We start from the raw sequence: 24,952 nt of genomic DNA, 5'->3' as shown, positions 1-24,952 counted from the left end.
GGCTCACTAAAGAACTTTTTATTTTTTTTCTTTCACTTTCATTATGCCTTTTTTTATTTTTTATTTATTTCACGTTGTATTTCAATTTTTATTTTTCGTATGAAAATCAAATAAATTATAATATTTAGCAATCATGATAAATATTGTACTTTTTTTAATCATATAAATCATAAAAATAAATTGTATATTATGTATTAAATAAAAACACACATATAGTAGTCATAAAAATAAAAAATGTGGATATACAATAATGATAAAAATAAAAAAATGTGAATACACATGTTAATATTTAAAAGTTATAAATACACATAAATTTACAATGAGTTAAAATATTACAATATGAATTTATAGTTTATTTTAATAAATACAAATATACATATGATAATAATAAAATTAAAAAATGGCAGATATAGTTTGATATTTAAAAAATACATTAACACATAAATTTATATGAATTAGAATTTTTGAGTGAATTTATAATTTATTTTAATAAATACAAATACATATATATAATAATGATAAAAATAAAAAATACATATTAATAATAATAATGATAGAAATAAAAAAAATATGGATAAATAATAATTATAAAAGAATAAAGATACACATTAATACACAGTTACTTAGTATATATAAAAATTTTGGACATGATTCAAGATCTTTAAACATATTTATAGAAAAGAGATATCTACAATAAGATTTATAAGATATAAAATAGTAATGAGACCTATACAAGAGAAAGACATTTCGAGAATATGCATATAGTGAAGGTAGAAAACTTAAGGGTAGTTTGTATTTTTAATTATGTATTATATATTTGAAAAAAAATTCATTTTATTGTTATATTTTGTTATTGCATGTCATCTTATGTATATGTGATTATTTTATGAAGATTTCTTTTATCAAATTATTTTACTCCAACTCCTTTTAAAAAAAACAAAATAAATGTCACAATGAAAAGAAGTTTGTGTTGTGTAATACTTTTTTAGCATCACAACACATCGAAAAAATGTTTATAATGTGTATATGGTGGACATACAACATTGTGTTGTGAGATACATTTGTGCTGATATAAATAATATTAACCCTGGAAGCTTTACACAGCAATAATGGAGGTGGCAAAAGCATAGCCCTGTAATTGGCATGATCTAAGTATTTCATTACTAATGTGCACTTGGTAAAACGGTATTTTTACATTTAGTAGGGGTGGCAGTAGGGGTGGCAGAAGAAGGCATGTGTAGGAAGAAAGAGTCTATGTTTAAAATCTATTTTGAATAATAAATAATTATGTTAGAATATTTGAAAAAAAAAAGCATGTATTACAAACATCATCCATGCTTACGTGTAGCATGTGTTACTATATTTTAATTTTCTTGCTTTAAACTAATAACATTACCCTTGCTTTAGAACATATATACAATAATGAATTGAGTCATAAGGATTAACCCTTAATACATAATTAATTATGACCTAACTTATTATTATATATATATATGTTCTAAAATTACTATTTTATGTATTATTCTAATTTAAATTTAAGTTTCCTAAAATGTAAACATTGGTCTTAATTTTTTTTTCCGTTCACCATCGTTGTAAATGCATACATTCATTGAGAGTAAATTGGTAATTGTACTTTAATTTATCAATTTTCCTCCTACCTTTGTGGGTCAAAATTCTCCCCTTTCCCTTTTTCCCTCCACAAATAAGCAAAAATGAATAGATACAAACAACATCAATCCCCACCTCCCAACACCGAACAATAATAAAAAACTAAATTTAAATAGAAGGTAAATGTGAATTCTTATCAAACTTTATAAACTTACCATCAAAATTTAAGTTTCTAGCCATGCATTTCTTACTCATATAACACGTCTTACGTTGGATACCAATTATGTTAAGTTTGTCATATAAATTAACTTATAAGATATATGATATAAATCTCTCTAGTTATATATTGATTATCGTTGTCTCATATATCTAGTTGAAAAATTCAACATTTATTATTATAATTTTTACTATAGTTAATGTTTTGGTTATAACTAATTAATTTGTTTTATTTATTATTTTATTTTACATTGTGTTTGTAATTGGATGAGTAATGTTTACCTGATGACAAAACGAATATGATATACATTTGGATCCACCTATTTGTGAGGAAATGAAAGCCCGAAAATGCAGGAGGATGAGTGTTAGACTTCTTTGCATTCATGTGAAGAAAAAATAAGAAAGACAGGTGACTAATGTGAAGAAGATGAAATTACCCTTATCTTTTTTTCATTGTGTATGCATAAGACTTTGGCAAAGATTCCTTAATGTTGCATGCTTGCAAGAGGATGAGTTGTGGGCTTCCTTGAATTCATGTGAAGAAAAAAAGCAGAAAGACAGGTGGTTAATGTGAAGAAGATAAAATTACCCTTATCCTTTTTCATTTTGCATGCAAAAGACTTTGGCAAAGATTCCTTAATGTTGCATGCATGCATGCAAGATTCCTGAAAGTTGCAGAGGAATCATTTATTGCGTTTGAATTTGCCATTAAATAAGATTTTAATGATTGCAAATACGGTTTGATCATTTAATGAAAATAGTTGTATCAAATTAAATTTGATTAGTCATAGTTACATAAATTTGTTAAAAACATTTAATTGATTTTTTGAAATAACTAACTATTTTCATTTGTCAAAAGAAATCAACAGATATCTTAAACAAGTCCTTTTATCAAAGCAAGCAACTTGTTGATTTCACTAAAAACAAAAAGACAAAATAGAAAAAAAAAATCAAATTTTTAAAAACATTAAGTAATTTCAACTTGTTGATACGATAAATCAATTTGCTAAAAATACTTACTATAGTCATAAGATTTTAATAAAAGTAATTTTAACCGATTAAATCTTGAATCAACTTAGTAAAAAAATATAGCAGATTTAGAAAACAAAACTTTTCAAGCAAATAACTTTTGAAGTTAACTTGGACCTTAAAGTATTGTAAAGAGATACAACAAAATCTACAAAGACACACACAACTTTCAAATCTTCATGACAAATTGGATTCATCAAAACAAGATCTTTTGCGTCAACAATTGATGGAGTTCTTTATTTTCACTGGAGCTCTCGTACTATGGTGTTTTCCTATTGCTTGATGTGGTCCTTTCGTACTTCGTTCTTGCTTGAGGTCGTGCTTCTGAAGTTGGTGGTGCAAAGTGATAGTGATGAAGGTTTCATTGTCAAAGGGTGCATGAGGTATAAGGCATGCCACGATAATGGATTAACTTCTTACTTAACCAATTATGTTTCAAAATGAAGCACATAATCCATTAGATAATCAATTATGTGCTTCATTTTGAAGCATAATCAGTTATGCAATGATTGTTTTATTTTTTTATTGACATTTGGTTGTTGTGGTGTACAAATTTATCTGAATTGTTATGATTTAATGCAGGTTGTGTTGTTTTTTTGGCATTTGAGTTGGTTCTTGAGATACTTAAGGAGTTTTTTTTTTTTGCACCTATTTTTGCACTATTTTGGGTTGGATTGAAGTGATCTGTTATTTTTATTTTGCACCTATTTTTGAAATGTTTTGTGTTGGATTAAAGTGAGATGAGTTTTTTTTTGTTATTTTGCACCTGATTTTGTAGTACTTTGGGTTGGATTGAAGTAACTTTTTTTCCAGTATTTTGGCTTGGATTGGAGTGGTTGTTTTTCTTATTTTGCACATATTTTGCAGTGTTTTGAGTTGGATTAGAGTGAGTTGTTTTATTTTTTATTTTGCACCTACTTTTGCAATGTTTTGGGTTAAATTGGAGTGAGGTGTTTTGTTTTTGTTTTACACTTGTTTTTTTAGTGTTTTTGGTTGGATTCGAGTGACTGAATCCTGACTTTTATTATAGGTACTTGCTTTGTTGATCTGATTACTTTCATTTTTTATCTTGTCGTTGACCTTGCCATAATCAATTTTAGTGTTATCATCAAGTAAGCATTCTTTGAACTTTTGCATGTCATTGTAATTGATTAGGTGTATATTTTGGATTTGGTTAGTACTTCTAGACAAATTAGGTTAATATAAAGATTCGAAAGATAAAAATATACATTATTAAATTGATTTCCGCCACATAATAAATTATTATATATAAAAAAATGAAAATTCATATATATTCTCAATACATTTTTTTTCATATTTTTAATTAATAAATATCGTATCATAAGTATTTAACTAATTATTATGAAAATTTAACAAATTTATTTTGTATAACAATATATGATTGTTTTAAAAAAATATTATTAGTAGAATATTTTAAATGCAAAAATATATAACAATTTTTTGAAAACTACACAATTAATTTAATTAGATAATACAAAAGATTACAAATGTAAATTACATATTTACATTTAAATTAAATTTTTATTTTCTATAAAATTTACTTAATTACAACATATTAATTTTTGTGGTTGTATATGTTAATTTTTGACATGGAAAATGAAACCATTGGTCTATGTATTTTGAGGACGGGGAGATGGATAATATCGATAATAATGTTGTTGGTGTGGACTTGAATCTAACTTCACATTTACAACAACAAACACAATTGTGCATGAAAAGTAGCAACATTGACAATCATTTGCATTATTGCATATGTTGCATGTGTCAAGTGGCAACGAACACTATTAGGGAATTCGTACCAGAATAAAGTGTCGTCAACATGAGTTGATGTCATACTTGGGGCACATTTAACAATATCAGTACATTATTCACATGAGACTAGAATTGAATATACTCATACCTTCAGGTAACAATGTGACAAACTAAAGTCTCACTTGACATACATGATGTATGACTTAATTGTTAATTACACTATGAATTTTTTACCCCTTAGGATTGTTTAGAGGTCATAAATGGCACTCGTGTACATGTGAATGTCTCATAATCGGATGCTCATCGTTTTCGCAAAAGAAAAGATTGGTCAACTCGAAATATATTCGCAACTTGTGATTTCAACATAAAATTCACATGTATAGTCGAGTGGGAAAGAACAATATATTATTCAAGAATATTGAAGGATGCACTTATATGAGAGGATGCTTTTATGTTCAATTCATAACTAAATACTTGTTTAGCCAATTATATATATGTCTTGTCTTATCATTATTAGATGGGTTGTGTTTGCAATAGGTAAAACATGAATATAGGAAAGATTGTTGTACCAAAGTCATTCACATGTATTCGTGAGTTCACGAAATGGATTGTGGAGATGAACTTACGACTTTTGTCAACTATGGTGAATGAGGCATGATTATGTTACATGATCGATGGAAGTTAGATGATCTAAGTCTATTGTAACATTGTTGATGCTTGTTGGAATATAAAAAAACAATGTCACAAATAGGCAAAAGAGTTTCAAAGATAGATGGCACGAAGTCCATGATCTATTTAGTGGACTTAATGAATTTGTATGGAACGAATCAAAAAAATGTTTTGAGGCTGAAGATGAAGTTTATGATAACTTGATCAAGGTAATGTGTGAACTTTTAGTAAATATTGTCATCATCCATAATTAAGAAAATCTTAATGTACTTCAACATGTTTATTTTCAAGCAAAACCGTTTTATCGTTAAATGAAGGGTTAATCCTATCAGACCCTATGACTTGATGGAGGAATTTTGGGGAGTTGATCGTGCCACAAGTCATGGAGAAAGGATAACCTAACAAGTCTGACACCACATCCACAAATAAAGTTTCATTGTGGGTCTTAATGACAACGTGAAATACATCTTAGAGGCACCTACATTTGATGATGCGCTTGAGCAAGCTCCTCCATTACCACCATAGATGGATTCATATAGCTTAGGTCTGACTCAATTTGTGCCATTTGCACCATCTGGTGTAGGGATGGCAAAGCGGGACGGGCCGTACGGGCCGGCCCGCGGCCCGCAGGTAAAAAACGCGGGGCGGGATGACCTTTTCAACCTGCTAACCCACATTAGCCCGCCCCGCATTAGCCCGCAACCCGCGCGGGCCAGTTGCGGGGCGGGGCGGGCTGGCCCGCAAACTCGCAAGAAAAAAATATTGACACTTAGTAGCAGCAGGGCAACCTAAACTGGGTCATGCCAATTAAATCAATTTCAAACACGATAAAGGAGCAAGACACCAGTTAGAGAAGGAGAAGTAAGCAGATGGTATTTTAGAAGTTACCCATGACCAAACCATCAATTGAGCCAAAAGTTATCTTATTTTTATTGTATTATTTTTATGAAAAATTAATTAATTAATTGTCATTGTTTTAATATATGCAGATGACGGGGAAGATTATAATTATGAAAAAATGGATGAAGGTTCTACTAAGGTGGCATCCAATGTTATTGAAATGGAAGAATGTCAATAATGTTTATGTTTAATGTTTTTGAATTAATGTTTATGTTTAATGTTTTGGAAGTGGAAGAATAGTGATATTTGATATTTATCTTAATGTTTTGATGTTTGACTATATTTGAAAAGGAAGGAAAAAAAATTAGATTTGATAATAACAAATATATAGGTTTAATTTGACAATTTTTTAATAACAAAATGTAAAAAAATAAATATTTAATTTAAAAAAAAAGAACGCGGGCTGACCCACAAACCTGCGGGTCAGCTCTTATGCGGGGCGAGTTGGGAATTCTAGCCCGCAATAACTTTGCGGGGCGGGCCAACCCGTCCCGCATTTTTGTGGACCAAGCGCGGAGCGGGCCAATGCGGGGCGGGCTGGCCCGCTTTGCCATCCCTAATCTGGTGGTACATCGTCATCACGGGGTTCAAAAAGAAAAGCCTTGATGGTTGGTGTCATGGACACACAATTTGATAAGCTTACAACCAAGTTGGACATATTTGTTGATGCAATTGGGAAAGGAAATGCCTTGATAGAAAAATTATCTTCCTTTGTTGAAAGAAGAGTCATGGCATCTGAATGAGTTGTTATGGCATGTTAACAAGTGCAATACTCTGAACAACAAGTGTCAGAAAAAAGTAAAGGAAAAACCCTGACAACTGCTAATGGAGTTCTTTCTATACAGGTCCTAGGTATTGAGGACATATTAAATCAAACACATTTTTTCATCAAGTGTGATAAAATGATTGAGTATGTGATGAAGTTTTACACCAGGATAGTGTTGAGACCTAAGATCATGAATTTCTCATTCTTTGCACAATTAAGACTTTACTTTTACCATCCCTTACACTTTCCAGGCTTAGAATAATTTTTCATGTAGAAAGCTCTATACTTTGAGGATCTATTTAAAATGTTTTATTCCAACATGAAGATCACAAACCTTGGTAACCTTTATACCAAGGTTAATAAGAATAAGATTAAAATCACACATTTAGATTGATTAACTTTGACTAATTTGAAGTACCAAGGTAAAAATTGTCATCTTCAAACATCCCAGAGGAGCTCAACAATGATCGTGATATGGCATTAAGTTCCATGATCAAACCAGAGATGCATAGTCGAAATGTAAAAAATATAGGTTGTTTGAATATTATTGACAAACTACTGCATTATGTGTCCGTGCACATATTGAGTTTGCGGGCAAACAATTTTTCTCAATTATTCCATGAAGATATTTTTATGTTATGGATCATGAAAAATAATATATTGATTAATTAACCTTAGGCAGATTCTCCCTGCAACCAATCAAATATGGTTGACACCCAATTGCTTTTGTGAAAAGATTAAACTAACCTTAATGAAATGAAAATCAGGGTTTTCTGTAACCCCCTTAGTTTTCCTGCACCCAACACACTACAGCCCCCTTCGTTTTCAATCTTTCTGCCGCTTTATTCTCTGTGTCGTTTTCTGTTCAGTAGCGGCTCTTACCTATGACGAAGACCAACCGAACGACGACGTCGATTGTGGTGGTGGTGGTCAGTGAGGCGACATCGTCTGTGACGGAGTTGGAGGGCGAGAGAGAACGAAGTTACAGAGAAGAGACGTTGCCATTGCCTTTCGGATATATTTATGTGGAGGATAATTTTATCCGAAATTGGTTTTTTTTGTTTTTGTTCCGGATGTGGATTATCGAGTTTGTGTTGCGGAGGCCTATGTGTGGAAGTTTTTTCGCGGTTCTGGATGTGGAGTGTAACTTTGTGTTGCGAGTGCATATGCCCGGAAGTTTTTCCATAATTCTTAGTTCTGGATATTAATATCCGTATTACACTGAAAACGACACTCCACCACCACACTAAAACCACCTACGCAGCTCAAACCAGCACCAACCAAAGAGAAGAGGAAAACCAAGTTTCTCTGTGCACCCTACATCTTTTTCAAAATAAAGAAGACAAGGACAAAATTGGATTTTAAAAAGTTCGTCGGGTGCAGGAAGCAATTGATTGGGTGGAGGAAGCAATTGCCTTGACCTTATTACATTATGCAACAGATGATCAACTGTAGGGATAACATGTCTCTTCCATATAACATTATGATTACATTCATGACTCACTACAACGTGGACTTATACATCGATGGAATTAGGTTGATCACACTATCTTGCTCGAAAAAACTTGAACAAGTTGAATCTTGTTCAAAATGAACGATGTCTGACAACGTGGTAGGGTGAACCAAGATGATGAACAAGACGACCAAGACCCACTAATACCCGACTACCATGTTCAACTCTTTGCACCTCAACCTCCAGTCCCCCATAATACTCAAATGCTTTCATAAATTTAGGGTTATTCAAGAGTTGTAACAATGATTAAATACTTTAAACATCAATGCCAACAAATTTTTTTGAAGGGTTTCATCAAAGAATTGACCAACTCCTGTCAAGATTTGATGAGATTTGATGACTTTCAGTACTCTTTCAAATAATAGTTATCATAATAATTTTTTTTTCTAATTATTATAATTCAACTATACTTTTTTGTGATATTGGATTATAAAATTCTATATTTAATATTAATTCTATATTTCACGTCAATTTTGATTTTTTTACTAAATTTTATCAATTAAAAAAATTATTAGTCATACGTATATATTACTCAAAAAATTTCATAAATTCCTTTTATTTTTTCACATTTTATTTATTTTTAATTTTAATAAACTGACTCTATTTTTTCTTTTTTCTTTTTTTCAATTTCATTTTTTTATTCTTTTTAAAATCTATCCCTAAATCCAAAGAAACCATTAAGTTGTTCAAAAATTTTCCGGATGACACGAAACAACAAAAGGCTAGTTGTTGGGTTGAGCACTTGAACGTCGCGAGTGGGGCCCTCATCTCTATTTGATAATTGAAATGAAACAGAAAATCTATGCCACGCGTACTCGGCGCGTGGAAAGACAAACATGTTGATGTCAGGTGGGACCCACGGGACCTTCTCCACCGTTGATCTGAGTTCTTCTTGGAATCGGACGGCTAAGATTTAGAGTCAAAGACCTATCATGATGGCTCTCTTTGACCAACACATGCCCTTTTTAAATTATTGTTAGAAAATGAAATATAAAAATTTCGCTACTTTGACCGGGCTGTCACCCTCAATCAAGATGAACTTCGTTGAAAGTCGTGGAGCACTGTGAAAGTACAAAATTACCCATGGGCCCACCCCTTTATATTTTTGAGTTTCAACTTTTTGTTCGGAGTTTGAAGAAGGAAAAACCCAACCAAATATGCCAAATTTTTATTCTTTACTCATCATAAAATTTGACCACAGCAAAAGAAGAATTTGAATCACTTTGAAAAAAAAAGCAGAGTTTGAATTAAAATTTGAATTTCTTGATGGTATTTCAAGAAACAAATTGCAATTAAATAAAACATTACTTGAGACTTTTGTTGTGTGTATAATATTTGGATTATTTATGCCAATTCCTTTCCTAATTTCTATTTACAAAAATCTTCTAAACCAATCAAAATGAGAATACAAATATAATGTGAGATGAAAAATATTTAAATTACTTATATGCATATATAGGTTTTTCATAAGTATATCTTTAGTTAGAGACAAGTGTGTTTGAACATGGTCAAGCATTACATAATGAAATTTAATTATTTACTTTTTCTAAGTTGAAATTTAATGCTCTTGAACTCAATGCACGGTTCAGTCAAAACTTCAATAAATGGAGATTAAAAAACATTATATAATTTAAGTTTATGAATAATATTAGGGATGAAATTAAAGCTCTATATTGAAAAATCAAAGTGAAACTTCCTTTTAAATTTTTTATACGAAAATGAAACTTCCCTTTAAAGTCCGTAGATTGAAACCAAGAAGTTATAGAAACATGCTTTTTAATATGCCTATAAATGCATCATTAAAACCTGTGAAAACATGGGTGGTCAAAGCAAGAATTGTTTTAAAAAGTCGAATTAATCAAAGTTCAAACCAAAATTCAAAAGCATCCAATAGTAGTTTGCAAGGAAGTAACGTAAAAGGTAATTTTTGAGGGAAAAAATGGAAGGGAATTAAAAATGAAAGAAAAAAAAGTGAGGGGGCAAAGTTGGGAAGAAAGAGAAAAGGAAAAACACATCTTTTGTTTGTGTTTAATGAAATATTATTTTAATGAGTTAATTAAATCTGGGTTTTGGTTAGGTTTGACCACTGCTCATTGGGTTCCATTTTTTCTCTCTTTTTCTCTCTCTACAATTCTAAATATTCCTCTAATCTCTTTCTCTCTCCTCTACTTTTTTTTTCTCTCTCTCTCTCTAAAATCTTCACTTCTCAGCTTTTCTAATCTGCTTTCTTTGACTGGACAAGGGGTTTTCGTCGACGAATCAAAACCACAGAAAGTTCTGATTTTTACCCATTTCGCTGCCCCTGGATCGCTTCACCCAAGTTGTATGAGCTGCCATTTCTCGCAAAGGTTGGTTAAATTTTCATTCTTTGCTTTCGATTTGTGTAATTTCGCCGTGTTCCGATGAAACTTCGCTTCGGAGTTTCACTTTCAGCTGTTTTTTTATCTGGGTTTTTTTTGCACTTTGATTTATGTGTCAGTTTGTTGTTCATTTTCTTCTTGATTTTTGTATTCTTGTTTTATTTGGAAAGTTTGTTGGCGGAGATCAAACTTGGCGGCTTGGATTTTTTTTTACCTTGATATTGCGGAAAGAAATGGGATAAATGGGTTTGTGTGATTCCTGTTTTTTTATGTTATGGATCTGAATTGCTTTTCACGTGGTTGAATAGATGGAGCTAGTTAGTGTTTTGCAATTGGGTAGTTCTGTTCATTTAATGGAGCATTTGGTCTATTTTTGTTTCTTCGGTACTTCTGAAAATTGGGGATGAGATGGGGGGAAATTGAAGCAATTTTGCTATACTATTTTATGGAAATGTGATACACACAAGTTAGATATAAGGTTTATATGAGGACCGGTTAACCAATTAGTGATTAACTGTAGTGTTTCACTTTCAATTTTGGGGCTTGGTGCGTATGTGATTGTGAAAGTCTTAAGAATAGTCGACTCTTAGGAGTAGGAAATGAAAAGAGAAATGAAAATGAAAATCAGGAGTAAAGTTAGATAATGTTTTATTGTATTAAGATGTTGTCACTGGAGAAATAGAATTCAGAAAATTTAAAGAGTAAATAGCTATTTTGGTCCGTTGTATATTCTCAATGTGTATATAGCTCTGAAGTATCTGATCCGGTCCCCTGACCAAAAATCACCAGTCTAGGACCAAATTGATGTTTTCGAAATTTTTGAGGATGAAATTGGATGTTTACTAAAAATTTGATGTGAAACGTTGATGCACAGATATTAGTAGTTATGGTAGTTGGAATCGCTTGAGTGGTGATTCGATCATGGTAGTTGGAATCACATGAGTTGTGTTTCAATGCGAGTCCTCACTTCATTGATACAGATCACATGGACTTTTTCCTTATGTTACTGGAATTGCCCGCCAATTGCTGGAATCATATAGGACTTTCATTCAGTTCTTCTGTGTTCTCAATGGTGGATCTCTAAGGGAGGAAGCCAAACAGAAACTGTGGAGCTCTGGATGAAGGTATGCTGTGTGGGTGGGGCCAGATTCTCGTCGGTGCAGAGGTCTGCGAGATGTCTTCCAAAGCAGTTTTCAGTCCTGCTCAGATGCAAGGATGCAGTGGACCAATGATCAAGGCATGGGCCCTGTGGGTGATCTATTGATGACAAATCTCTGGTGGGAGAATGCTTTCACATTGACAATTTGGGTGGGGAGTGGATTAGAGATGAAAAAAACAAAGTATCTGAGGACAGAGAAGTCAGAGTACTTTCTGAAAATAAATTATTGTTTCTAATGCAGTTAGCCAGTTTCAAGCAATTAATGTTGATGGAGATAGAATTATGAAAAGAATCCTATAATTAATGTACATAGAAAATGAATATATAGTTTGATAATTTTATTATGTGATAATATTAATATATTTTGTTATTTTTAATTATTAAAATATGATTATTTTGAAACCTTACGATCGTGACGGGTTCTGATTCATGATTTGATAGACATGGTCAGGCATAAATTAGGAGAAAAATATGACAAACGAATGCATCATTTTCCCTTTCTTGTTTCCTTTTAAACATAACTCTACGAAGGGCCTATCTATATCAATGAGAATTCAAACTCATACTGTGCTTTGAAATCTAGTGGTTCATTACTTGTGGATTGTCAAATTGTGGTGTACGGAACTGCACAAAATTTGTTTTAGATATTATTTTTGTATTTATGCAGGTTTTATTTTGTTTTTGCAGGCATAAAGAGTTGTCTACAGCAACGAAGATCTGTAAAAAGGATGGGGTGTTTCACTGTATTGAAGAGCAAGAAGAAAAAGTCTGATCCGATTACGTATGTTAAACGTGTAAGCCATAATGAGCATGTTCCTACAGTACTGCCTGAACCTCAAACTCGAACTCGCTCACTCCAGTCTGCTCCTCCTAGTTTTAGGACCAGAGTGAAACCCATTCAACCCATTAATAAAGTCAATAACAACAGAACAAGAACATTATCTGCTCCATCAACTCTTGATGCCGCAGAACAAGATGCTTTGGCCTCAATTGAGTATGAGGAACAAGAAGAGCCTAAACACCGAGCTGGATCAATGAAGGAGCAGCGTTCATCTAGTCCACAACCCTTACCACTCCCATCCCCACAGGGAGGTGCTGTATTGAAGGCTATTGGCAGCTTTAAGTCAGTGACAGCTAGTGGTCCTCTATCTGCTTCTGGACCTTTGCCACTCCCACCTACTGGCTCACTTCGAAATTTTCTGTATGATGAAATTGCCACTGCTTGCCACAATTTCTCTTCTGATAGATGCATGTCAGAATGTCTTTCGTCCACCATATATAAGGCTTCCTTTGGTGATGATGTATCAAGTTCGAAGAAGTTTGAAGCCACTGTCACACGACTTCACCCATCATCTCAGGTACTTTTCTCTACACTACGGTACTTAAGTTTCATTTATTGATATGTTTATTGACATAGTGGACACTTGTATCACCAAATATACAGAAATAATGCCATATCCTAGAATGGACAAAATCCAATGCTCTATGTATTTGAGATATGCTGTCAGCCTTGTGTTCAGTTGAATTTAACCCATACACACAGCAGGGGAATTAGAACGGACATAAGAGTGATTTTAATAACCTTTTCAATATTTTTGCAATTTAACTTGTCATTAAACAGGATCTCATCATAGTTAATCTTGTTATCATCCTGTTATCTCTCCATGCATAAGAGAATTGGTTTGAGTTACGTATTACATATCTGCCTATTTGAACATTTACTGGTAGCATTATGTTATTTTTTCTCTTTTTTGGACATTTAGAGAATGTTTAATAACCTGATGACTTTCTGAATTGGTCTAAAAGTATCTGTCTTCTTTCAGGGCTTGAAGGAATTCATAAGTGAAGTTAATACTCTTGCATCCTTGCAACATCCAAACCTCTGTAAATTGCTAGGATTTCATGCTCGAGAGAGTTCAGAACATAGAATGTTGGTTTATGAGAGGCTATACCATGGAAGCTTGGATCGCTTATTGTATGGGAGATCTGATGGGCCATCAATAGATTGGAATACAAGAATGAAAATTGCTATATGTGCTGCACAAGGTCTAACTTTCTTGCATGAAGAAGGGCCTTTTCAGGTACAAAAACAGTTATAATAATCTTATCCTACTAGGCAAGGTCGATTATATATATATATATATATATTATATATTATACGTTGTCATGGATTCGACTAAACCAAATTCTTAGGACTATTATTCAGTCAGATTTCTTTTAATAACTTACAGTATCCTACTTCTCACAAATGCAATATGTAACTATGTTCTCCTTCACTTCTAGTGGACTGTCTTTTTTTTTTGTGTCCAAACAACCTTAACTTCATTTTAGTTTTCTTTTTGTCCATATGTGCAACGCCACTATTTTCTTGTATATAATAATTCCACATCTATGTTCTTATTATATACATCTACCTTAACATACTGCTACTACTACAACTTTTTTTTTCCGTTAAAAGTCAAGCATTTTCAACATCATAGGCTATAGTTGGTTATATAACATTAGAATAAAACTTCACTTTGGATCATATGTATGTATTTCCCATTTGCATGTGGAGTTTAGATTTCATCAAGCTTTTGTTTTTCATAGTTTGGAGAAAATGATTTCAAGGATGTTATTATTATTGTTACAGTTTAGTATACACTTTTTTTTTTACTTCGCTGACATATTTCTTTCTTTCTGCAGGCAATGTATAATGAATTCTCAACAGCCAACATACAGATTGACAAAGATTTCAGTGCAAAGCTTTCAGGATATGGTTGTGTTGGACATATTCCCGAGGAAGAGATTTCAAGCAGTTCATCTGTAAGTTCTTCAAGTCTTGAGTGTTTTCTGTTATTCTAAGTTCTAACACATCTGTGTTGATTATATTTTTCCATCATTCTCTTCTTATTTTTCGTGAATATTCATAAATTTATTTGTTATTGTCCAGGCTGTTGGAAACCTATCGATGGAGACCCTGGAGAAAGGAATGCTCACCCCAAAGAGCAACGTATGGAGCTTTGGAATATTTCTTCTGGAGCTACTTACAGGAAGAAAGAATCTTGATAGCCGTCACCCGAAGGAAGAAAGGAATCTAGTGAAGTGGAGCCGGCCCTTCCTAGCCGACAACTACCGTCTGTCGTTGATCATGGATCCTCAACTCAAGGGTCGGTTTCCTTCTAAAGCAGCAAGAACAATATCTGACATTGCTCAAAGATGCCTTCAAAAGGAGCCATCAGAGAGACCTACCATGAGAACTGTAGTTGAGCATCTGAAGATGATACAGGATTTGAAATACTCATGCCGGTTCCCTCTGCAAGAGCCAGCATCAAACTCTGGAAAACATATGTCAAGATCACCAAGTCTGAATGGCATAATCTGCCCAGTACCAAGGTTCAATTTCTCACCATCACCACCATCTGGAGTTCCACCACTACCTGTTTCACCTCCAAGATGGTCTGGTGGAGTGCCCCTTCTCCCACCCCGTGCATGTTCTTCCAGTCTCTCTTTGGAGGAGCTTGATAGGCAGGAAAGCCGCAAGTCATCATCCTCAGCCTCTAGAAGGGCTAGTGTTGAAGGATTTTGATTGTGTATAATGTTCATTTTTTATTTATTATTTTTTTTGGTGTGATTCAACACAAATTTATAGGAGATAAAGATGTGGTTCCTCCACTTTTTAATCCCTCAGTGTGATGCCGAGAGGATGTTCTTTTGTAGATAGTGCAAAGGTTGGTTGAGTGGGTTCAATTAGTTACCCCCATTTATATGAAAAATTATATGCTCTTTAGCATTTTCCTTCAGTCTCTCTACGACCCCAGAACAAAATCTATGGCATTGGAGAAACTACCTTTGCCAATATGCTTAATCTGTTATGTGATACAAGAACATTCCAATATAGTGTTCAAGAACTAATTTCTTTTTTCAATTTTAAGAGATAAAAAATGTTTCTGTTTTTTATCAGCAAAGAAAAATGTTTTTCTTAAATTTTGGTAACCAAGTTAGTATGATTCTAAGTTTTAAGCACTAAAAAAATTTAACCAAAATATTACTAGACAAAACGTAGGCAAATGCTCCCTGCATCCAACAACATTTCAAAAATTCCAAAAATATCCTTTATTCTGGAATAATGTATTCTGGAAAAATAAATCCGGTGTTTTGGATATAAAAATCTGGAAAAAGAAAATCAAAATTCCATTTCGGATAAAAAAATCCGGAACTGAAAATAATACATTTCAGAAAAAATTATCTGGAAGAGATTATTGTGTTCTGGAAAAGGAAGTTCGGAATGTAATTTTATATGTATCCCATTTTTTTAAAGGTATTTTCGGTTTTTCCCTTGTGATTGGATGCAGTGATATGGTGCACGAAGCAATTGCCCAAAACGTAACCTGCTTGTTTTTCTTTCCTGTGGCTGAGCATACGGGGCAGATAAAGATATTTCTTTTCGCACCTCATTTTTTTTCTTCACGTTTATACTTTTTGTTGTTTTCCCTAAAAACTTTAATTATTAATTCTAGTAAATTATATTCAACAATGTGTAAATTTTCTATGACTTGGTATTCAAAAATTATTTTATAATATTACAGAAACTAATTTATGGAATGTTATGAGTTAATCACATTCTAGAATTTAGTTTTCGGAAGTTTATAAAATTTTAATAAAATTAAGAATAAGATTAATTTAAGTTTTTTTGTTGAATAAATAATATATAATTAAAATTACTTGAAAAATTAAATCGGAAAATCAAATATCCAATCCTATATACAGGAAGTAAATAAATAATTCATATAAATAATTAAATTAGTTAATTTTAATTAAAAAGTATTATATAATTAAACTCAATCTCCAAATTAGCATAACACATGTATACACACATGATAAATAGATGAATAAATAGATAGATAAATGTGTAATCTTGGAACATATTTGACTTAATTTGTTGAAAAATAGAGTAAAAATATTATTAAATTAAATCTTTGCTTAAAAATTGATTTTGTTTAGAATCTAGGAATATATACCCTAGAGTGAATATATACCCTATATTTTTGCATCTTAATTATTTAAAAACAAATAAAATAAAGTCCTTTGAGCATATATTTAGGAAAACAAATAATTTAGCATTCTGGTATACTATTCGAGTGATTTTTATCATCAAAATTGAAAAATATAGATGAAGTATAATGTTTGTTTAAGCAAAGATAATTAAGAAACTAAAAAAAATATTATGAATAAATATATAGTGAAAATAAACCATATATTAGCTTAAGAAACCATAGCCAAAGAACTTAAATTTAAATTAAAGACATTTTTAATTAAGAGATTTTCTCTTAAGTAAAAAAAAATGAGAGAACTCAATAATTAAAAAGTTAAATGCTTACTTAAACATGATTATTTGATTATATAAGTGAGCTAAATTAGAGAGTGACATCTTTAATAATTTAAAATAAACATTTACTCTATGCTTTGCAATGATTGAAAATGGTAACTAAAAGGGACTAATTTAAATTTATAAAAACGAAAAAGTCTTGTAAAATTAAATTTAAATGAAAATAATAAAACATATATGTTTTTAATTTATTTTGCACCTGAATTGAGCCAAAGTGGGTGTTCAGGTGGCGAAACAGAAGAAACTTTCTTATCTTCTTGTAAGAACAACACGAAGAAAGAAGCATTCACAGTTTCTTCGAGCAACAATGGTGGCGGGAATGGCAACCTTGAAGCTTAACCTTTCAGCCTTTTCCTCTTCAATGTCGAGTTTCACTGCTTCCTCCTCCTCCTCTTCGTTCCTATCTCTTCTTCCAATGCGAACCCCTTCTTCTTCTAAACCCCGATTTTTCAGTGAGTCACTTCGTTCCTTTCCACGCTTTCTCTGACGATGTTCCCCTCTTTGCTAACGAGCGCATTTTCTTTCAGGGATTTACGCCTTGTCCAGCAACGACATCAAGGTGGGCACCAACCTCGAAGTCGACGGTGCTCCTTGGCGCGTGATAGGTATTTTTTTGGCGCACCTGTGAACTGTGGTTTTGGTTATGGATTGTGACGGTTCTTGACTTGGCTTGCGTTGCACGCTTTAGAATTTCTTCATGTTAAGCCTGGAAAAGGTGCGGCGTTTGTGAGGACCAAGATGAAGAATTATGTCACTGGGAACACGGTGGAGAAAACATTTAGAGCTGGAAGTTCGGTAATGCACTCAAAATTGCAATGGTTCTGTTTAATCACTGAGTTTGATTTGATTTATAGGTTCAATAGATGACTATTTGGGTGGTGTCTTTTGGGTTGGGGATTGAGGGAGATAAGCTTTTTGTTGGAAAGTCCATTTAATTGTCATCACCCCTAGCCCTCCTTAATTGCAACCTGTAAGTGTGGTTGGTTGTCAATGTCTCAGAGAGGATTGCCTCTGGAGTATTGACTGGAAAGGTTGAGTGGAGTGTTATAGTGCATGTTTGGATATCCACCACAGTATTTAATTTGTTTTCCGACTTGAGTTGGCATTTTGTTGGACTCATGGCGTTTGAGCTATTGTCAATCTTGGCTTTTGTGGAAATTTATGTTTGTCCTTAAAATTTAGTGAGTCAGGAAAAGATGTTTATAAACTATCCTTGAACTTGATTCTTAAGCAATATGAGGTTGTTTTGTGCGATGGAACAATTTGATTTCCAAATTCAACAGAAGACCAATTGGGTAGTGTCTTTTGGGGCTAGAGATGGAAGGAGATACGATTATTGTTGTTAAGTCAGCTTAATAGTGACCACCTTTGGTTTGCATTATTGTGGCTTATAAAAGTTGGTTGTTAGTGTCTCAAAAATAACTTTGTATGAAAGAGTTGACTAGAAAGGTGAAGTGAAACATCTTAGTGAGCAAGAACTATGACTCTCAAGGATTGAGTTGAGATCCCATCTTAATAGAAATATCACCAACGTAGCTGTTGTCTTTATAAAACTTCGGTTCTCCTTATTTTAAATCACCAATGTAGAAGAGTTTCTCTACTTAAAAAGAGTTCTAGATTCCCAGTAGGAAAGATCTCAAAAACACTTTTACCTTGTATCCAAACAGGCTTGAAGCTCATATTCTAAGACTTATGTTTTTTGTTACCTTTCTCCATTAAAAACTAAAGATGGGTGAGACTATTTTGTAGGTAGTTGCTAAAAATTTGGATTTTGGGTTTATCTTTTCTCATTTCATTTGTTCCCTCTTCTGACAGATTGACCAAGCAGATATATACAAGGAAACAAAGCAGTTCACGTATAAAGATGGTGCTCAATTTGTCTTCATGGACTTGGTAGTATCTGGGACCCATGATTATATAAACTAACAAATTATAGATATGTGCATTTTGCTGTTTTTGACTAAATATAATCTCTACCCATGGGTTACGGACTCAAGACTATGGTGAAGATTTATAAAATAATTCAATTAGGTTTATTCTCTCTGTCCTACAGTTCTTTTTTCATTTATTACTTGCGATTAGTTAACTAACGAATAATGTCCTAAGTTTCGCCATTGTCTCTGTTTAATTTGCTGTATTTTAATTTTATCAGAGTACATATGAGGAGTTTCGTCTGGGTGAAAAGGAAATCGGAGACAGAACAAAGTGGCTAAAAGAAGGAATGGACTGCACTTTGCTGTTATGGAATGGAAAAGTAACCATGTCATCTCATAATATATTATGTCTTTCAATGTCTCAAACTTTTAATTCTCCAGATCGCTTATGATAAAAGTTATAGGACAAGAAGTGGCCTGGTTCCCGAATGTTTATTTATTTAAATATCTTTAAATTTGTGTGGTTGTAACTTTTATCCACTTTAATGGTATTTCACTTTTATAGAACGGCTGCATTTTTTTCTGAAAACTTGAATGGTCTTGGTCTGCAGTGGTACATACATGTTATGGGGTTACTCTTGAATTTTTCTTTCTCCCAAATGCTGTTTTATCCGGGCTGCTTAGAATAAACTTAATTGTTGCTTCACACTTTATCGGTTCAAAGTGTGCTCTAATAGTTAGTGGTTTCAGATGTGCTTTGCATGGTAAATAAGATTCTTGCTTCTGCATAGATTGGGAGGTACAAGGCTTCTTTAAATGACTTTATTTTTTCTGTCGAAAGTGAGTAGTGTGGTTGTTTTAGTATACGTCCTTGATTTAATTTATAAAGTATATTGTGATCTTAACCTACTATAGTTTAAGAGTAGAGACACCTTACATGACCACTTCAGTAACAAAATCACGCTAGAGGAGCATTTTCTGATTAGAAGTATGGTATTTAACAATCAATAAGATATGTGCAGTTACTATTATTATTCTTGTTTAAAGTTTGTCACTTGATATTTTTTCAGGTTATTGATGTTGATCTCCCTATCACAGTTAAGCTTACTGTAGTTGACGTGGATCCAGGACTTAAGGGTGACACAGCCCAAGGTGATACCATTTTGTTTACACTGCAAACTTCTTTTATGACCCATTTATGTTGTAAACATTGTAAACCATATTTGTAGGTAGGAAAAATTTGTTACAGTAAAATGATAATATTGTCTCATCAGCTAGGAGATGATTCTCGTAATGGTCTTTATGGATCTGTCAAGGGATGAGTTTCTCTAAATGCATATTTCACAATTTGGCATTATAAATCAATTAAGAAAAAGCAGCTTGAATAGTTTTATTGTTGGTCTTATAAAAGCTAAGGTGTATTGAATAATGGTCAGGATAGGCTTGTTTACCGCACCTGTTTTCAAAGGAATCAGTGTGATATCCCATTATGACATTTACTGTTTGGTTCCCTCCATTCTCCTGTATAATTGTTTTTCTTACTTTTCCTTGAAGAACTTAATAAGTCTCTGATGACAAAATTTGATTGATAGGTGGAACAAAACCGGCCACACTGGACACTGGCGCTGTTGTCAATGTCCCACTTTTTGTAAATGTCGGTGATGAAATATTAGTTGATTCAAGAACTGGACAGTACATGAGCCGTGCTTAAGATTTCACATCAAATTTTGTAATTGAAGTCCCGAGAATTCTCGTTTATTTTGTTCTGTTATTTTTTTAGGAAATAGTTTACCAATGAAGATGAAGTTCATTAACCTTAGCAAATTGGCTGTCTTCTATAACATTGAGTTAAATTGAGTTGTAATATATTTGCGATACTGAAGCTTTTACAGTTTGTTCGGCATGATTATGGTGTATAAAGTTCTTACAAAAAAAGCCAGACATTATTAACTTTTGAAGTTGTTCCTTGCAATGAAGCAAAAAATCAGCTGAACCAATCTGTGTAGTGTTTTCATTTTTATTATTGGAACTAGTTAAAAATTAACAAGCTTCTCCATAAAAACATTTATAAAAATAAACGAAATGATTTTTTTCATAAATTAGAATTATCTAATATACATGCTAGTTTATCGAAGTTTTTTCTTTTAACTTTTTTAAATAATTATTTTAAATTTGTACATAAATTAGTTTTAGTTTGCGGGAAGATTGTCTTTTTTTCTCTAAATATTTTTATTGGAGAAACTTGTCTAAAGAGGCATATAGTTGTCTTCAACTAATTTAAAATGATAATTTAAAGAAAAGTGTATAATCAGATGGAAATAACTTCAGGTTTACTTGTGTGTAGTTCATGTCCATAATTTTGTAGTATCCGGTATTTTAGATTGTCATGACAGCTTATAATCTCAATTCAATTTACGAACTTTATCTGCACAAATATGAGAATATTATCGTTAACCCACTTATGAAATGTCTAACTAGCCATGGTTTTGTCACAAGCCAACCAGAAACTCGTATGATCCATACACAACAATAATGGTATTGCATCTTCACTTCATTGCATCTACACCTCATCTCCACTGAGAGCAAAAGTAGCACTTCTCTTTCCACAACTCGGTTCATCTAAAACTCATAATTGCAACTCTTTTTGTGAACCTCAGTAACATCATTGCATCTTAACAGAGGTACTCAACTTAAATTCCTAGCTTTGCCCCCCAATACTCATATCATGACTTGCCTCCTTTCGTCCCACTCGCAAACTCTGTTGCCCCTTTACAGGAATTCCTCATCTACTTGGTAGTATTTTGCAACTAAATTTCCAAGTCAGCATCTTTAATCTGCCTTTACATGAATAACTAACTCACCCTAGTCACTTCCAGTTCCTCCCACCCCATTACATTTAGCCTAGGTTCCCTATTGGGAACAACGCCTAGCTTCAGTGCAGCACCAAACAAATTACAAGCACAAAACAGTTTACCCTCTTTATTGAGTTCTTTGATCAGCACATCATAAGAAAATCTACTGGGAATTCCCCCACTTGCATGCAAAAGGACCAAAGTTGACACTGCATCATCCACTCTTCCTTCTGCACAAAGCCCTAGAATCACTTTGTCAAAGGTAACTACTTCAGGAGAATATCCTAATCCAACCATCTCATTCAAAGCTGCAAAAGCCTGATCAAATCTCATCCCCACACACAGTGCCTGGACCATCACCTCAAATGTGCGCTGGTCAACCACTGAACCCCTCTCTTTCATTTTCTCAAACACATCATATGCATCCTGAAGAAGACTGTTTTTCCACCTCGACCTCTTACACAAACGCCTCACCAGAGTCCCCATCATCCTCACATCGACCTCCAACCCAAGTCCCACCATTTTCCTGTATACCCCAAGGGCTGCTTGAACTTCATTCCACTTCAACAACCCATGTAGCACAGTGTGGTAACTAACATAATCAGGAACACACTGATGCTCCCTCATCAGCTCCAACACAGCAGCACACTCCATTGGCCTACCCTCTCTAGAATACCCTTGAATTAAGGTGTTAAACATGACCACATTGGGCACCATCCCCATTTCAACAACCTCATCGAGCAACTCCATTGCGTCCCCTGATCTACCCACTTTGCACAACCCATCCATCACTGCAGCGTAGGAATAAACATCTGGCTCCAATGAGGTTCCCTTCATACCCATCAACATCTCAAGTGCTTCATCCACCTTCCCCACATAGGACAAACCCTTGAGCAGGCAATTCTGTGCCAGAACACTGGCCTCATAGCCCTTTCTTCCCATGGCTTCAAAAGCCTCCCTTGCCTTATTCACTCTCCCCCTTTTGCAAAGGGAGTTTATGAGGACGGTGAAGGTTGCAGCATCCGGTCGAAACCCTTTTCCCAGAGCAGTGTCCAATGCCCTCCTGGCTTCATCCATGTCGTTTTTCTCACAGTGGCACCTTATCATGATGCAGTGGGTGCAACAATCTGGCACAAGTTGGAAAGAAGGTAGCTTTGCGAAGATACTGAGACAAATATCAAGCTCTTGTGAAATTACCAGAGCCATGAGAAGGTGATTGAAATCTGATATAGTTTGGAATTCAGGGTCTTTCTCTAGGATTTGTAGCATCTGGGTTTTGTTGTTGGAGAATGATAAGGTTGCGATCCTGTGGACAAGACCTTTGATTCGAATCCTAGTGGCCCTGTCCTCAAAATTGAGGTCATCTGTTGTTGTCTGTTTGATGGGCGAAGGGTAAGTGGCAGAGAGAGAGAGCGCGATCTTTCGTGCTCGAATACTAATGTTGTGAATGTTTATTTTGGTGGCATTGTTTGTGAAAAGAGGGGTGTTTAGAGTGCAAGGTTGTAAAACATGGTAGCACTTTGGAATTGAAGAAGGCATCACCATTCACTTTGAAAGGGGAACTGTTGCTGTCTCTCTCTCTCTCTGTCTTTCAATATGGATTTTGCATCCCAAACATGGATACGGTACACAGTCGTTTAATATAAATTCAGAGTAATAATGTATTCACAAGTCCAATTTTTTATCCAATCATATTATAACTCTTAAAATTATTATTTTAATATATTTTATATTAAAATATCATTTTTCATAAATTTATTTAAGCTTTCTTTCCTGATAAATTAAACCTTTTCTTCCCTAACACAAAAGGCTTTTTGTCTTTTTCACTTGGTTTTAGTCTTTCGTTTAAAAATCACATCAAAATAAAATATATATTTATGGGTATCTTAGTATCTTTAACACAACTCTTCATATAAAGATCAGTAAATTTGTATTATATATTAGCAAATATTTTTATTTCTAGTTGTTGTGAAAGCTGAAACGTAAATTTAACATAAAATTTACAATGAATTTATACAATGAACCTAAAAGCGGCCCGAACAAAACATTTCATTTATTGATAAAAAAACTCAGTTGAGTTGGGAACTTGTTGAGGAACCGCGAAGAACTTTACATGCAGTGTAAGGATAATTCCCTAAAACAAAAGTACTGTGGGATCAAAACCATGTTTCTGATGCAGGAACACAAAAGAGTTCCATATGTCTGAAACTAAATGCTGTAATGCATTGTGCATAATAATATATAGACAGTAATAGTGATCATAACCAGAACTTTGGTAGCATGTATAGTACTAGATATCAGAAGCGCAGTGATTTGCTGAAAGCCTTGAAAGAGAGCAAATCCTTATCAACTGAGGCTTGTTTTCTTCCCTGTCTCTTCCTGCCAAGAATTGGTTTTAGCAGTTTCTTCAACACCTTGTGAAACCCTGATCCACCACCACCACCACCACGATGACGTGTCCCTTGCATCACCACTTGATTCACCAGAGGTATCGGAGCAATGCTGATGAGTCGCGGGTGTGACTTTTGCAACTTTGGTTCCGACAGGCTCCGACCCAACATGACCCTGTTGAGCTGTGCCGCGTGTGCCTCAAACGACAGCCTCTCGAACTCGTCCAACAAACTGCTCTGTTGGTCGCCAAACCTCGTTCCGACCACTTCCATTTTCCACTCTGTGCTTCCACCAATGAACTTGTTTATAAGTGAGATTTTATGATGGTTGCAGGCTTAAAGGGTTGGCATGTTTTACTTGATGTGTGTGTGTGGAGTGAGTGAGTGAGTCTCTTTCTTCTTTCTTTTCTGCTTTTGTTAGGCTAAAGATTGGTTGTTGGAAGAGTCGTCCTTGTCTAAACAAAGTATCAGATTC

At 33.6% G+C, this 24,952-nt stretch overlaps 3 protein-coding genes and 1 pseudogene across 4 annotated transcripts; 3 read left to right on the top strand and 1 right to left on the bottom strand.

Moving 5' to 3' along the window:
* The first annotated feature begins 6,800 nt into the window (after positions 1 to 6,800).
* On the top strand, positions 6,801 to 7,633 carry LOC150025380 (uncharacterized; annotated as a pseudogene).
* Positions 7,634 to 10,532: 2,899 nt separating this feature from the next.
* Positions 10,533 to 15,775, top strand: ATSIK (Protein kinase superfamily protein). Of its 2 annotated transcripts, XM_068629665.2 has the most exons (6): positions 10,563 to 10,822; positions 11,815 to 12,192; positions 12,681 to 13,351; positions 13,817 to 14,074; positions 14,679 to 14,798; positions 14,926 to 15,775. In XM_068629665.2, the coding sequence occupies exons 3-6, from the start codon at positions 12,722 to 12,724 to the stop codon at positions 15,559 to 15,561; spliced, it is 1,644 nt and encodes a 547-aa protein (XP_068485766.1). In that variant the 5' UTR covers positions 10,563 to 10,822; positions 11,815 to 12,192; positions 12,681 to 12,721; the 3' UTR covers positions 15,562 to 15,775. The 2 variants fall into 2 exon arrangements, with proteins under 2 accessions (XP_068485764.1, XP_068485766.1); XM_068629663.2 differs by lacking the exon at positions 11,815 to 12,192 and having other exon boundaries at positions 10,533 to 10,822.
* A 1,759-nt stretch (positions 15,776 to 17,534) lies between these two features.
* On the top strand, positions 17,535 to 21,186 carry LOC137826068 (elongation factor P (EF-P) family protein). The gene is made up of 7 exons (XM_068631910.2): positions 17,535 to 17,813; positions 17,889 to 17,966; positions 18,050 to 18,156; positions 19,177 to 19,254; positions 19,514 to 19,615; positions 20,306 to 20,387; positions 20,828 to 21,186. Exons 1-7 carry the CDS (start codon positions 17,669 to 17,671, stop codon positions 20,944 to 20,946), a joined length of 711 nt encoding a protein of 236 aa, XP_068488011.1. The 5' UTR covers positions 17,535 to 17,668; the 3' UTR covers positions 20,947 to 21,186.
* Positions 21,187 to 21,545: 359 nt separating this feature from the next.
* Positions 21,546 to 23,703, bottom strand: LOC137826384 (uncharacterized). The gene has a single exon (XM_068632336.2). The coding sequence runs from the start codon at positions 23,630 to 23,632 to the stop codon at positions 22,088 to 22,090; it is 1,545 nt and encodes a 514-aa protein (XP_068488437.1). The 5' UTR covers positions 23,633 to 23,703; the 3' UTR covers positions 21,546 to 22,087.
* Between the last annotated feature and the right edge of the window lie 1,249 nt (positions 23,704 to 24,952).

The sequence above is a fragment of the Phaseolus vulgaris genome, chromosome 8 (assembly GCF_051622355.1).
Source record: "Phaseolus vulgaris cultivar YP4 chromosome 8, ASM5162235v1, whole genome shotgun sequence".
In the NCBI taxonomy this organism is placed as follows: Eukaryota; Viridiplantae; Streptophyta; class Magnoliopsida; order Fabales; family Fabaceae; genus Phaseolus; species Phaseolus vulgaris.
Note: the sequence above shows the minus strand (reverse complement) of the source record. Positions and strands in the feature narration are given on the sequence as shown.